Genomic DNA, 16,682 nt, shown 5'->3' with positions numbered 1-16,682 from the left:
CCGGTGCGACTTCGAGTAACCACGCCAACGAGAGGGAGCAACACTGCCACATGTTGCCGCGGTGCTGAGGAGGCGGTGCCGTAGCTCGTGTCCCTCGTGGTGTGATCTCTCCGTGGATGAACCGCTCCTGATGCAGCTCGTGGTATCAGTCAGTATCCAGGGTCTCATTGCATGAGAGATTGATGGTGCCTGATTACACATGTAATACAAGTGTTTGAAATGTTTCCTTTATAAATAATTAAAATAATCAAACTCAGTCTCCAGCAGGAAGGTGTCCGTCTCTGTCACTTGAACTTCTTTTTTTGCAAAATAAATCCAAAGAAACATACTTTTTATGTATGCACACCTGATTGTGATCAACCTGACCCAATCCTATTGACTCAATCCATATAATATAAATATGATAAAAAGGTCTGATAGGTTGTGATATTCTCAGCATACATTTCATTTTCCACATCAGTTTAATTCTAAATAATAATAAAAAGAATGCCAATAGCACTAATAATAATCCATAATTCACTTAATTTATACAGTGCTTTTTAAGATACTCAAAGACACTTTACATGTTACATTTCATACACCGTGCGTAGACACAACTACAGAGAGCTATTCAGGGTTCGTTTAAATTCAATTCAGTTTATTTTGTAAAGCGCAATATCACAAATTAAAAATTGACCTCAAAGGGCTTTACAATCTGTATACATAGACATCCCTGTCCCAAGGTTAAGTGTCTTGCTCAAGGACACATCGACTAGGTATTGAACCGACAACCCCCTGCTTGAAAGACAGACCCACTAACCACTGACCCCCAGTCGCCCCAATAATATCAACAATAACCACAATCATAATGATGATTCCAATCTTATACGATCCCCTAATTGCTCAAATGTTTTCTAGTTGTGACACGTGCGTTTGAAGGCTTTCCTCGCGCTTTTACTCTGAAGGGTCACACCGGAAGTGCAGTGCTGCCCTCTCTCGCGTGTCGGTCTGCCGCTCGCAGGCTCCACGGGAGGCAGAGCTGAACGCGGCGCGGAGGACAGGGAGGACGGTCTGCGGCTCCGCGGGTCACAGGAGGGATGTACAGCAAACACCGGCAGAAACAGGCGCACCTGCCGGCGGCCAGCGGCCGGCTGTTCGTCGTCGTGTGGTTCCTGCTGCTCAGCGGCTCGCTGGACGAAGCCCGCGGCAGCGCCGGAGAACCAGGTACTACCGAGGAGCCGCCGAGCACTCAAACTTCTTCCAGCGCTACCAGTTGCTGAAGCTTCGAGGCGTTGACGTGTAATAATATGTTAATATGTTAATAAACGGACCGCGCGGAGCTCCAGCGGCTCGGCTCACTGTCACGGAAACTTTAGAGCAACTAGTCGCGTGATGGAGCTCGAATTACAGACACGTCTCAGACAAAGGCACGAGACACACATGCCATCACGACTCCATGAGGCATGAATAGACTGTACTCATTCTTATTATTTACGTTATAAAACACCGACACATAAGCACCACACGGGGGTAACCTCCACTTGTGCCCCGCTGTCCGGTGATCGATCCTCGGCCAGCCGCCGCCTCCTCCCCGGGGTGGGCGTCGGGCTCCGGGGGGAAGGAGGTCAAACACGGACATTGAACCTGGTTTAAGGCTCTTCTGTCTGTGGAGAAGATGTGATGTGTTGCAACAACACGGTGCGACATGTTTCAGAATAAACTATAGTTCACTGCATGCAAAGGGAACATTGCATTTTGAATTGTGAAAGTTTTTTCAAACGCGTCCCTGAACGCACCGAACCGAGCGGGTCGTTGTCACACACACACACACACACACACGTGTCCATCTGCAACATGTGTGTAGTTGTGTGTAGTTGTGTGTAGAGCTCCGGGCTCTCCGGCGGGTCGCCTGCAGGGCGCTGTGCGCCGGGTCCTCGCGACGCGGTGTCCATAAAAGGCAGCAGCCGGGGCCCGAGAGGCGTTCAGGGTCTCTCTCTCTGTCACACAAAGACTCTTCCTGTGCACTTTATGGGGGAAACCCACCCGGATGGAGTCGGTTCTATCTCTGCTCAGAGTCGGACCCGGCTGGGAGTCCTGCGGGCGTGAGGCGGACTCCAGAGGGACACTCAGCCCCCTCAGCCCCCCTCCGGTCCCCTCTCCCGGTCATGTGGACTGAACTGCCCCGGGAAGATACCCTGAACACTGAGCCCCATTCAGGGAGGATGCTCCACGTCAACCAGCAACTCGTGCGTGTGTGTTTGTGCGTGTGTGCGTGTGTTCTGTAGAGAGTTGCATTATTTCGGTGATCTGATGCTGTATATTTAATGACTTTCTGTTTTGTATTTTATATAGAATAATATTGTATTACAATTATTGACTGAATAAAATACACAACAACAAATACACAACAGCACCCAGCAGAACACCTCCATGCACCCAGAACCTGGACCCGGCCTGGGGGAACACAGGGGAGGACAGGACACATTATTTAGGGGGCACTTTCCCCCACTGACTGAAACCCAGGGGCATAAACAAATTAATTGGGGCACTTTTTGAAACTTGTGAAATAACATTTAACCTTTCTTCAAAAATAATCAATTTACTTATTTAGGATTACAGGATATGAGCAATAGTCATAAAAGTTGCAATAATAAGACTATTAGGCAATAATAAGACTATTAGGCAGTAATAAGACTATTAGACAATAATAAGACTATTAGGCAGTAGTCTACAGATTCAAAGTGTTTTCTGAGAGAACAGAAACCATAAATCAGACAATCATATCCAATGTTTTTATTTATTTGTGGTTATTTGTTATTAAATTTTTTAAACAACTGTTAACAATTATAACTTTTGTCAAAGTTATATTTATTGCTTGTTGTTGTGTGTCTCGTACAGACGGTACAGACAGGACACGCACAACAAAGAAACACAACGCTGTTAAATGATCGTCATTATGAGGCCTGTGTTGCCCCTCTAGTGACATCAGGGCAACATGATCGGGCAGTTTTGTCCTTTGACCTGGTGGGTTTTCCACGCTGAATTGCAGCGTCCTGGTAGCAGGTCCAACAGACCCCCCCCCCCCCCCCTCGTATCAGCCTAGCCTTCTGCAGCGCGGTGTCACTGGCTAATTGGCTGCACATCACAACTGGCCAGAAACACTCTGGAACAGCACGCCGCTAATTACCCGTTCCTTTGTTCCAACTGCCCGCCGCTCCATAACAACGCATCAGGAGAGCGGTGATGGAGGGCCATCAACGGGCAGCAGTCAGCAGAACCGCAGTCATCAAGCATCACGCCATCAATCAAGCATCACTCCATCCATCAAGCATCACACCATCCATCAAGCATCACACCATCCATCAAGCATCACTCCATCCATCAAGCATCACTCCATCCATCAAGCATCACGCTATCCATCAAGCATCACACCATCCATCAAGCATCACTCCATCCATCAAGCATCACGCCATCCATCAAGCATCACTCCATCCATCAAGCATCACTCCATCCATCAAGCATCACTCCATCCATCAAGCATCACGCTATCCATCAAGCATCACGCTATCCATCAAGCATCACACCATCCATCAAGCATCACTCCATCCATCAAGCATCACTCCATCCATCAAGCATCACGCCATCCATCAAGCATCACGCCATCCATCAAGCATCACTCCATCCATCAAGCATCACTCCATCCATCAAGCATCACGCCATCCATCAAGCATCACGCTATCCATCAAGCATCACTCCATCCATCAAGCATCACACCATCCATCAAGCATCACGCCATCCATCAAGCATCACTCCATCCATCAAGCATCACTCCATCCATCAAGCATCACTCCATCCATCAAGCATCACACCATCCATCAAGCATCACGCTATCCATCAAGCATCACTCCATCCATCAAGCATCACTCCATCCATCAAGCATCACACCATCCATCAAGCATCACTCCATCCATCAAGCATCACTCCATCCATCAAGCATCACGCCATCCATCAAGCATCACTCCATCCATCAAGCATCACACCATCCATCAAGCATCACGCTATCCATCAAGCATCACTCCATCCATCAAGCATCACTCCATCCATCAAGCATCACACCATCCATCAAGCATCACGCCATCCATCAAGCATCACTCCATCCATCAAGCATCACACCATCCATCAAGCATCACTCCATCCATCAAGCATCACTCCATCCATCAAGCATCACTCCATCCATCACTCCATCCATCAAGCATCACGCCATCCATCACTCCATCCATCAAGCATCACTCCATCCATCAAGCATCACGCCATCCATCAAGCATCACTCCATCCATCAAGCATCACTCCATCCATCAAGCATCACGCCATCCATCAAGCATCACTCCATCCATCAAGCATCACTCCATCCATCAAGCATCACTCCATCCATCAAGCATCACGCCATCCATCAAGCATCACTCCATCCATCAAGCATCACTCCATCCATCAAGCATCACGCCATCCATCAAGCATCACTCCATCCATCAAGCATCACGCCATCCATCAAGCATCACTCCATCCATCAAGCATCACTCCATCCATCAAGCATCACTCCATCCATCAAGCATCACTCCATCCATCAAGCATCACGCCATCCATCAAGCATCACTCCATCCATCAAGCATCACGCCATCCATCAAGCATCACTCCATCCATCAAGCATCACGCCATCCATCAAGCATCACTCCATCCATCAAGCATCACTCCATCCATCAAGCATCACGCCATCCATCAAGCATCACGCCATCCATCAAGCATCACTCCATCCATCAAGCATCACTCCATCCATCAAGCATCACGCCATCCATCAAGCATCACGCCATCCATCAAGCATCACTCCATCCATCAAGCATCACGCCATCCATCAAGCATCACTCCATCCATCAAGCATCACGCCATCCATCAAGCATCACTCCATCCATCAAGCATCACTCCATCCATCAAGCATCACTCCATCCATCAAGCATCACACCATCCATCAAGCATCACTCCATCCATCAAGCATCACTCCATCCATCAAGCATCACGCTATCCATCAAGCATCACTCCATCCATCAAGCATCACTCCATCCATCAAGCATCACTCCATCCATCAAGCATCACGCCATTCATCAAGCATCACGCCATCCATCAAGCATCACGCCATCCATCAAGCATCACTCCATCCATCAAGCATCACTCCATCCATCAAGCATCACTCCATCCATCAAGCATCACTCCATCCATCAAGCATCACTCCATCCATCAAGCATCACGCCATCCATCAAGCATCACTCCATCCATCAAGCATCACACCATCCATCAAGCATCACTCCATCCATCAAGCATCACTCCATCCATCAAGCATCACTCCATCCATCAAGCATCACGCCATCCATCAAGCATCACGCCATCCATCAAGCATCACTCCATCCATCAAGCATCACGCCATCCATCAAGCATCACTCCATCCATCAAGCATCACGCCATTCATCAAGCATCACTCCATCCATCAAGCATCACGCCATCCATCAAGCATCACTCCATCCATCAAGCATCACGCCATCCATCAAGCATCACTCCATCCATCAAGCATCACTCCATCCATCAAGCATCACGCCATCCATCAAGCATCACTCCATCCATCACTCCATCCATCAAGCATCACACCATCCATCAAGCATCACTCCATCCATCAAGCATCACGCCATCCATCAAGCATCACGCCATCCATCAAGCATCACTCCATCCATCAAGCATCACTCCATCCATCAAGCATCACTCCATCCATCAAGCATCACTCCATCCATCAAGCATCACTCCATCCATCAAGCATCACGCCATCCATCAAGCATCACTCCATCCATCACTCCATCCATCAAGCATCACACCATCCATCAAGCATCACTCCATCCATCAAGCATCACGCCATCCATCAAGCATCACGCCATCCATCAAGCATCACTCCATCCATCAAGCATCACTCCATCCATCAAGCATCACACCATCCATCAAGCATCACTCCATCCATCAAGCATCACTCCATCCATCAAGCATCACGCCATCCATCAAGCATCACTCCATCCATCAAGCATCACTCCATCCATCAAGCATCACGCCATCCATCAAGCATCACCCATCCATCAAGCATCACTCCATCCATCAAGCATCACTCCATCCATCAAGCATCACGCCATCCATCAAGCATCACTCCATCCATCAAGCATCACTCCATCCATCAAGCATCACGCCATCCATCAAGCATCACTCCATCCATCAAGCATCACTCCATCCATCAAGCATCACTCCATCCATCAAGCATCACTCCATCCATCAAGCATCACTCCATCCATGAAGCATCACGCCATTCATCAAGCATCACGCCATCCATCAAGCATCACTCCATCCATCAAGCATCACGCCATCCATCAAGCATCACTCCATCCATCAAGCATCACTCCATCCATCAAGCATCACTCCATCCATCAAGCATCACTCCATCCATGAAGCATCACGCCATCCATCAAGCATCACTCCATCCATCAAGCATCACTCCATCCATCAAGCATCACTCCATCCATGAAGCATCACGCCATTCATCAAGCATCACGCCATCCATCAAGCATCACTCCATCCATCAAGCATCACGCCATCCATCAAGCATCACTCCATCCATCAAGCATCACTCCATCCATCAAGCATCACTCCATCCATCAAGCATCACTCCATCCATGAAGCATCACGCCATCCATCAAGCATCACTCCATCCATCAAGCATCACGCCATCCATCAAGCATCACTCCATCCATCAAGCATCACTCCATCCATCAAGCATCACGCCATCCATCAAGCATCACGCCATCCATCAAGCATCACGCCATCCATCAAACATCACTCCATCCATCAAGCATCACTCCATCCATCAAGCATCACACCATCCATCAAGCATCACTCCATCCATCAAGCATCACGCCATCCATCAAGCATCACGCCATCCATCAAGCATCACTCCATCCATCAAGCATCACGCCATCCATCAAGCATCACTCCATCCATCAAGCATCACTCCATCCATCAAGCATCACACCATCCATCAAGCATCACTCCATCCATCAAGCATCACGCCATCCATCAAGCATCACTCCATCCATCAAGCATCACTCCATCCATCAAGCATCACTCCATCCATCAAGCATCACGCCATCCATCAAGCATCACTCCATCCATCAAGCATCACGCCATCCATCAAGCATCACACCATCCATCAAGCAGCCGTTGAGGTTGTCAAAAAGATCCTTGGTGGCAAGTCGCCGGGGTGGATGAGTTCTGCCCTGAGATGCTACATACCTGCAAACTTGTCACCTTTCGGTGAAATTCACCGTTTTGAACTCAAAATAGGTCATCCACGTGAATCGTAGAGATCCGAAGAGTTTTTGTTTTTTAGGGGGGGGGGGTCACCTGGCCCGCTGCCGTTGAGATTGCAGTGAGACGCGGAGAAAAGTGTGAAGTGGTGCTCTTCGCAATAAAACATCTTTGATGGGGCGTGTCGCGTCTCGGCCAATCAGCGTCAAGATGTCTTCAGCGTTTGGTGGTTTAGGTTAGCTTGAATGTTAGCCCGCTACATCTGCTGCTGTCACGCTGCACGGTGTAGCGATGCTAACAAAGTACCCGTACGTTAAACACCATGTGATTTAGCATATCTTTAGTATCGATACTTCATTAAGAGAGCGATCAGAGCGCACGCGCTGCTCCGTGTCGAGCTGTCTGCGCACACTGCGCTGCGCAGCTCACAGCGAGAGAAGAGGCGGAGCTTTAGAGACCGACTTCGGCTTAAAAAATACAAAGATGCCAGAAGTGAAATGTTTCAGTCTGTAAAGTTGTGTAACTCTACAGCTGCTCATCCTGATGAACTGTGTATCATCTAGGGATGGGTATCGTTTGGGTTTTTTCCGATACCGGTGCTAAACCGGTACTTTTAAAACGATACCGGTGCCTAAACGGTGCCTGAACCGATACTTTTTCTTTTTAAACGCACAATGAGGACATTAAAAACCTCTTTGGCCATATTCCCTGTAGAAGCCGTTATCATGGAGCACTGACACACAACGGATATCAGACTGTTAACATACACAATGTTCTCCATTATATGATGTGATATGTATTGTCATGTGCAGCCTTTATAGGGTTAATCCTGTCACTGTGTTGATGGGCAAAGAGAACAACCAATCAGAGGGACTGAAGATGACACGTGACAAATAAAGTTTTGCTTCTGACAGCGAGAGTTCCACTGAAACAAAGTGACGCCCCACGGTCTTCATTCCTCCGTCATTATATTCCCGGTAACACCGGGTAAACAGCCGGGACCGCTGGACATCAACACATCTGCTGACAGACTGTCACGCTCGTAGCTCGTAGCTCGTAGCTAGCGCTAGCTACGAGCTAACGCTAGCTACGAGCTAGCTTAAGCATGGTTATAATGGCTAATTTATTATTTCTTGGGCTACTTTTATGAATGCAAGACTTGCAATCAACATTACGGTACTAATCTGAGTTACGGCTGCTCGTCATCATCGGTCTCCATGTGTTCAGGGGGACCGGTGACGGTCTCCCCGTCGCGTCCAGCCTGACGCTGGTGTGCTCGACACGGGTTCACGTAGTCACACACGGCCACGCCTCCGCTGTCAGAGTTAAATATGAGAGGCTCGTAACCTGCTGACAGGGCGGAGTCACCAGAGAAGTTCACAACAATAGTTTTTTTCAATTTCAATCGGCTCAGGCACCGGAAAGAAGCACCGAAATGTGCGTTGCGTTTCGGTCCGGGTAATACCGGTTGTATTGGAACCGGTACCATATTGGCACCGGGTTTCGGTACCCAACCCTAGTATCATCTGGTCAGAGACTAACGGCCTCATAGTGTATAATCAATGCTATGATGGAACCATGTAGTTTCATTTATATCTTGCTGTATTAATACTAATATTACTGACATTTGTTAAGTGTTGAACAAGTTGGTAAAAAGTGAACCATACAGATGTTTTATTTATTACTATTATAGATAAATATACCAGTCTCGTATTTATGGTACCATATTGTTTTTATGGTATTGCATTGAATTCTGGTATCGGGTATCATATTTATGGCAGGTATGTAATATGTATAGAAGTTATAATATGAGTATCGTGACAAACAGGTAGAGACAGAACAGATTCAAGGAGAAGTCCATGAGGACTGTTCAGGCAAAAAAAAGGAAGTTGGTTCATGAATGACTTTAACCATATTATATATAATGACAATGTATATTTGTTATTACTATCATTATAGGGCTGAGTCAGAGAGGAGGACCTTTTGTTATTAAACTGTTTATTATCATTATTTAGATTTGTGGTCAGAACAGTGTGCATTTTCTACCTGTGAGGCGAGACTACTTACTACTTGGATCCTGCTAAGTATCTTCTTTAAACTAGTTTTTATCTGCTAAGTTACTGTTGTATTTGTTGTTTAAAGCAGCTAGATTGTTAGTCTGTCCTGTTTTAGGATTTGTTTGGCAGAGAGCTGTGTCCTGTTTCCTGACACTTGACTCCTTGGATCCTGCTAAGTATCTTCTTTAACCCTTGTGTTGCCTTAGGGTCATTTTGACCCGAATCAATATTACACCCTCCCCCCGCCTTTGGGTCATTTTGACCCGATTCAATGTTTCACCCTCCTGTTACCTTTATATTTACTAACATATTTTACCCTTTGGGTTCACTTTGACGCCAGCAATTAAAACCTCCAGAAAATTATTAGAATTAATATTGTTTTCCAAGTTTAAGTGTGAGGCACTTTATGTTTGTTTGTTGACTACCGAAAGAACACCGACATTAAACATTGAATGGGGTCAAATTAATCCTAAGGCGGGGGGAGGGTGTAATATTGATTCGGGTCAAAATGACCCTAAGGCAACACAAGGGTTAAATTAGTTTTATCTGCTAAGTTACTGTTGTATTTGTTGTTTAAAGCTGCTAGATTGTTAGTGTGTCCTGTTCTAAGGATTTGTTTTGGTAGATAGTTGAGTCCTGTGTTCCGACACCTGAATCTTCACTGATTGTACGAGCGCTCATCTCCTGTGTCCCGACACCTGAATCTTCACTGATTGGACGAGCGCGCATCACCAGGTTTCAATTGAGTGTCATTTGAATACCAAAGGCCAAGGGGCGGTGTCAACGCGGCTGGAGGTAATTGGCACCAACTTGGGCTCATAACCGGATCGGGTCTTTAGCGTCAGCTGTAGCGTCAGCGTGACTCATCGGACGAAGACTCGGAGGACGAAGACGTTGGAGTCTTCGGGGGTGGATGAGTATTTCCCCATTTTTTAAATATGTGTGTATTTTCCATACCTGTGCGTATCTCTACTTGTAGTTACTATAGGACTCGTTCATTCATGTACCGGAACCCCTCCTCTGTTCTCCTTCCTACCCGTTCTACTCACACCCAGCACCTGGTCACAGGAGGCCTCTGGAACTGTCAGTCAGCCAACCGCAAGGCTGGTTTCATCTCTGGCTTTGCCGTGGAGCAGTCGCTTGACTTCCTGGCTCTCACTGAGACCTGGATCACAGCAGACAACACGTCTACCCCGGCTGCTCTCTCCTCTGCCTTCTCCTTCAGCCACACACCCAGACCCTCTGGTCGGGGTGGAGCTACAGGTTTACTCATCTCACCCAAATGGTGTTTCTCTCCCTACCGGCTTCCACTCTTTATCCCACTGACTTTTGAGTTTCATGCTGTGACCGTTACTCATCCGGTTCAATTACACATTGTTGTTCTCTACCGTCCCGCTGGTTCTTTGGGAGATTTCTTGGAAGAGCTAGACGTCCTCCTATCGAACTTCTCGGAACACGGCCCCCCGCTCATCCTTCTGGGTGACTTTAACATCCAGACAGAGAAGTCATGTGATCTCTTACTCTTACTGTCTTCTTTTGACCTCTCACTCAGTCCCTCCCCTCCTACTCACAAAGCCGGCAACCACCTTGACTACATTTTCACTAGAAGCTGCTCTACCTCTAACCTCACTGTAACTCCTCTCCATGTCTCTGATCACTTCTTCATCTCTTACTCTCTCTCACTCTCTGGTACTGATGACCCACACATATCTACAGATTCTGCACCTGTACGCCGCAACATTCGCACCCTCTGTCCCTCCTCCTCTCTGGCCTCCTCTGTCCTCCTCTCTGGCCTCCTCTGTCCTCCTCCCTGGCCTCCTCTGTCCTCCTCCCTGGCCTCCTCTGTCCTCCTCTCTGGCCTCCTCTGTCCTCCTCCCTGGCCTCCTCTGTCCTATCTGCTCTCCCCTCGACTGACTGCTTCTCACTCATGCATCCTAACTCTGCCACAGACACTCTCCTCTCTTCCCTGTCTTCATCTCTTGATTCTCTTTGTCCTTTTAAGACACGACCGGTTCGGAAATCCTCTCCGGCTCCGTGGTTCTCGGACTCGGTGCGCGCCGAGAGAGCCACCCTGCGAGCGACGGAAAGGAAATGGCGCAAATCAAATCAAGCGGAAGACCTGCTCTTCTATCAATCTCTCCTCTCCTCATTCTCTACCTCTATCTCTGCAGCCAAAAGCTCGTTCTACCTGACCAAAATTCAGTCTTCCTTATCTCACCCCAAAAAACTCTTCTCTATCTTTTCCAACCTCCTTGATCCCCCCTGTCCCCCTCCTCCTTCCACCCTTTTGCCGAGCCACTTTGTCGACTACTTTACAAACAAGATAGACGACATACGCTCCTCCTTTACTGATCCATCTTCTATCACCTCACGAACACTAACTTCTTCATCCCCCTCTCTTTCCTCTTTCACCCCCTTGTCTCCCAATCAAGTTCTTAGCTTGGTGACCTCCGCTGACCGACCACCTGCGCCCTTGACTCCGTCCCGTCTCCCATTCTCCAGGCTATTGCTCCTGACCTTCTGACCTTTCTCACCCATCTTATTAACAGCTCCCTCTCAACTGGCTGTTTCCCCAACTCTCTGAAGGAGGCGAGTCAACCCTCTCCTGAAGAAACCCACGCTCGACCCGTCTGAAGTCAGCAACTACAGACCGGTCTCTCTTCTTCCTTTTCTCTCCAAAACTCTGGAGCGAGCTATCTTGAGCCAAGTGTCCTCCTATCTCCACAGTAACAGCCTTCTTGACCCTCACCAGTCTGGATTCAAGGCCGGCCACTCGACAGAGACTGCCCTCCTTGCTGTCTCTGAGCAGCTTCACACTGCTAGAGCAGCCCCTCTGTCCTTATCCTTCTAGACCTTTCTGCAGCATTTGACACCGTGAACCACCAGATCCTGATCTCTTCTCTTCAGGACCTGGGGATCTCAGGCACTGCACTCGCTCTTTTCTCTTCCTACCTTAACGACCGCACTTACCGGGTACCTTGGAGAGGATCTGTGTCTGATCCTTGTCCTCTCACTACTGGGGTTCCTCAAGGCTCCGTCCTGGGTCCCCTTCTCTTCTCTCTGTACACAAATTCTCTCGGCTCTGTCATTCGTTCGCATGGCTTCTCCTACCATAGCTATGCTGATGACACCCAACTGATCTTCTCGTTTCCACCGTCCGAAACACAGGTGGCGGCGCGAATCTCTGCCTGTCTGACCGACATCTCTCAGTGGATGTCTGCTCACCACCTGAAAATCAACCCTGACAAGACCGAGCTACTATTCCTTCCAGGGAAAGGCTCCCGCACCCATGACCTGACTACCACCTTCAACAGCTCTGTGTTGGCCCCTACCCTGACTGCCAGGAACCTCGGGGTGACACTAGACAGTCAACTCTCCCTGACGGCCAACATCGCTGCGACGACGCGTTCCTGTAGGTACATGCTGCACAACATCAGGAGAATACGTCCTCTTCTTACTCAGAAGGCGGCACAGGTTCTGGTCCAGGTTCTGGTCATTTCACGCCTTGACTACTGCAACTCCCTCCTGGCTGGTCTACCTGCTAAGGCCATCCGACCTCTGCAGCTCGTCCAGAATGCAGCAGCTCGACTGGTCTTCAGCCTCCCGAAATTCACCCACACCACTCCGCTCCTCCGCTCTCTCCACTGGTTACCGGTGGCTGCTCGCATCCGCTTCAAAACACTGGTTCTTGGTACCGTGCTCTGAACGGATCGGGCCCCGTCTACATCCGGGATATGGTCACACCGTACACCCCGGCACATTCGCTCCGCTCGGCAACAGCCAATCGTCTTGTGCCTCCTGCACCTCGAGCTAATCACTCTACATCCAGACTGTTTGCTGTCCTGCTCCTCAGTGGTGGAACGAGCTCCCCACTGACATCAGGACAGCAGGAAGTCTCTACAGCTTCACCGGAGACTGAAAACACACCTTTTCCGAATATATCTGGATTAAAACACAGATTTGCACTTCAGTGGCACTTAAATAGCACTTACTTATGGTACTTTTGTAGTTCGACTATGCTGAGGAAATGTTACTTCCTGTATTCTTGTTGTTCTTAGTTTGTACTCTAGGTTGAAATGCACTTATTGTAAGTCGCTTTGGATAAAAGCGTCTGCTAAATGACATGTAATGTAATGTAACAATAAAATGACTGTAGTTGTGGTTCTAAAAGCTTTGAGGCTTCAAACAACGTGGATGTGGTGACAAAAAAGTCACCTGCACCCCCCCCCCCCCCGTTGTCACCTTTTTCACCCCTCATGAGTTTGCAGGTATGATGCTAAAGGCACTGGACATTGTTGGGCTGTCTTGGCTGACACGCCTCTTCAATGTCGCGTGGGGGTCAGGAACAGGGCCCTTGGACTGGCAGACTGGCGTGGTGGTTCACATTTTCAAAAAGGGGGACCGGAGAGTGGGCTCGAACTATCGTGGTATCACACTACTCAGCCTCCCGGGGAAAGTTTATGCCAGGGTGCTGGAAAGGAGGCTCTGTCCGTTGGTCGAACCTCAGATTCAAGACCAGCGGTGCGGATTCCTTCCCGGTTGTGGAACTGTGGACCAGCTCTTCACCCTCGCAAGATGACTGGAGGGGTCCTGGGAGACCAACCAGTCTACATGTGCTTTGTGGACAGATGCCTGCCCCAAGCGAAGGAGTTCAAGTACCTCGGAGTCTTGTTCCTGAGTGAGGGGAAGATGGAGGGAGATGGAAAGGCGGATCGATGCGGCTGCAGCAGTAAAACAGGCACTGCACCGGACCGTCTGGTGAAGAGGAGCTGAGCCGAAAGGCAAAGCTCTCAATGTACTGGTCGGTCTACGTTCCAACCCGATGGTCACGAACTTTAGGTAGGGACCGAAAGAACGAGGTCGCGAATACAAGCAGCCAAAATGAGTTTCCTCTGTAGGGCTCAGCCTTAGAGATGGAGTTAGGAGCTCGGCCATCAGGAGGGATGTTGGTGTCGAGCCGCTACTCCTTCGGATTGAAAGGAGTCAGCTGAAGTGGTTCGAGCATCTGATTCGGATGCCTCCTGGACGCCTCCCTTTCCAGGCACGTCCAATGGGAAGAGACCCCGGGGAAGACCCAGGACACCTGGAGGGATTACATCTCCCGGCTGGCCTGTGAACGCCTCGGGATCGTCCAGAATGAGTTGGAGAGTGTTGCGGGTGAGAGGAAGTCTGGGTCAGCCTGCTGGGTCAGCTGCCTCCGAGATCCGACCCCAGAATAAGCGGATAAAGATGGATGGATGTACTAAGATAAAGATGACTAGCTCAGTGTCAAATATACCATTCAATGGAAAACAATATAATAATAGAATATATTCATGCTAAGAATAGAGAGTTGTCAATAATTATTTCTTGTATTTCTAATTCTCTCGTTTACACTCTCGCTCAATTTCTAACGCTTTCATTTGCCTCAAGTAAAGCTAAATGCAAACAGGTAACAATCATTAATAACTACCGATATATTATATATATACATATATATATATAGTCACATTCTGTAACTACCTGGACCTACAGCTCACTTTGTGCATCATTTACTTTGAGCTGACCTCATTGGCTGTCATTCAGAGATGTTACTTGGCAGAGTGAGACAGCCAGCGCAGCAGCCTCCCCCGGGTCCTAGTACCCGGAGATTATATAATTAAGTATGGTGAAAGGCTGTTGGGTTGTAATTCGAAGGAGGAGAAAATACACAGACCAGAATGCACACATGCCAACATGCCCTGCATGACAATAATAATAATACAACATATACATTTATTCAAATGACAACAAAAAAAGTCAACCTACCTTAAATATACATGTTTCCATACGGCCAGATCCAGGAGTCTCGTATACTTCAGGTGGATGAGACTGCACACGCAGCTGAGGGGCGGATCGAGTCCAGGACTAGTCTGTTGTGTTCCTCTTTCATCTGAAAGAGAAGCACCAGAGAAACAAGTTCTGTACAATCATAAAACTGAGCGTACAGAAATGCCTACATCTCTTTCTCCTGCCCCTTTCGTGGTGTTCAGGTCGACTCGGCCTCGCCCTCAGATGAGAGCGGCCGCCGTGTGTGTGGGTGCACATCAGAGTTTATCTGGAGAGGGATTCTCAGTCAGTACTTGTTACACGTCCATGTACACACGTACATGACGCATCCCGCTCGTCAACAGTTTGGTCCTGACGTCACTTTATGAATCCCATCACCCTAAAATAATCAGGACCATCCTAAATTGATGACATCATCACGTCATGTCATGACCTCGTTTTGACACCTCTGATATCATGTGATTCTGATGCGTGATTTGATTGGTCAATATTGAATTGCGAGTAGCAGGAATATTCATTTAAATTTAAGAGACAAATATTTGTGTTGCAATCTCACATTTCTGATCGGCACGAGAGCCGCACAGTATTGGAAAAACTGACGTTGCAGTGTTTTTCTTTTTCTGCAATATATATTGCGGTATGAATATTTACAAGAACATTCACCCTAAATTGTGAAGTCTGCAATTTTCAAGTTGAATGCATCGATATTCAGGAAGGGGTCTCACTGGTGTGTGTGTGTGTGTGTGTGTGCGCATGGCGGCTCCACGTAGCCAGAACTGGATTTGATGCGCAGCAGAGATTTTTATCAGGAGAACGTAGCTTTGAACTTCATCATCGCAATCGGTCGTGTTCATTTAATGGCGGGAAACCGATATCGTGATCACGATCAATATGGGAGTCGTTGACTTGATGTAGTGACATCACGGACGGATCTCGGTGCTGGTACCGTTCCCTGGTTCGGTTCATGCGCGGCTTTGTGAACCCGCAGCTCCTTTTATCAACATGTCCTTCAGCCAGGAGGTCGGCGGTTCGATCCCCGGCTCCACTCGCCATGTTGATGTGTTCTTGGGGAAGAAGCTTCATCCCAAATGTTGCCCGCGTCGCTGTCTTAATGTGTGTGAATGTTAGTTACTGCTGATGTGCAGGTGGAACCGTAGCTCCTCCCATCAAGGTGAGTGATGTCATGCAGTGTTGAAGCTCTTTGATTGGTCTGAACCAGAACAGATCATACCTACATACCATGTGCCTTTAATGATCTCTCCTCGTCAGTCACACTGTCAATCCAACAAAAAGCTCTCCCAACTCCTCGTGCACTTTTGCTCCGGCGTGCTTCAAATAAAGTCGCTGCTCAGCGTTTTTTACCCAACGCGGCCTGTTTACCAGCACCGAGCCCCCCCCCCCCCAGGCCTGCGCTCCACATGCGTTTGCGATGCACGGCCTGGTCTCTGAGCCCAG

At 48.3% G+C, this 16,682-nt stretch overlaps 1 protein-coding gene across 1 annotated transcript in view; it reads left to right on the top strand.

Moving 5' to 3' along the window:
• The first annotated feature begins 989 nt into the window (after positions 1-989).
• LOC130212178 (disintegrin and metalloproteinase domain-containing protein 19-like) overlaps positions 990-16,682 on the top strand; it is a 228,721-nt gene continuing 213,028 nt past the window's right edge. Inside the window, exon 1 of the mRNA XM_056443316.1 lies at positions 990-1,203. Coding sequence (XP_056299291.1) covers positions 1,077-1,203 — 127 coding nt within the window. The 5' untranslated portion in view covers positions 990-1,076. The remainder of the gene's footprint in view (positions 1,204-16,682) is intronic.

This window comes from Pseudoliparis swirei, chromosome 21 (genome assembly GCF_029220125.1).
Source record: "Pseudoliparis swirei isolate HS2019 ecotype Mariana Trench chromosome 21, NWPU_hadal_v1, whole genome shotgun sequence".
NCBI lineage: Eukaryota > Metazoa > Chordata > Actinopteri > Perciformes > Liparidae > Pseudoliparis > Pseudoliparis swirei.
Note: the sequence above shows the minus strand (reverse complement) of the source record. Positions and strands in the feature narration are given on the sequence as shown.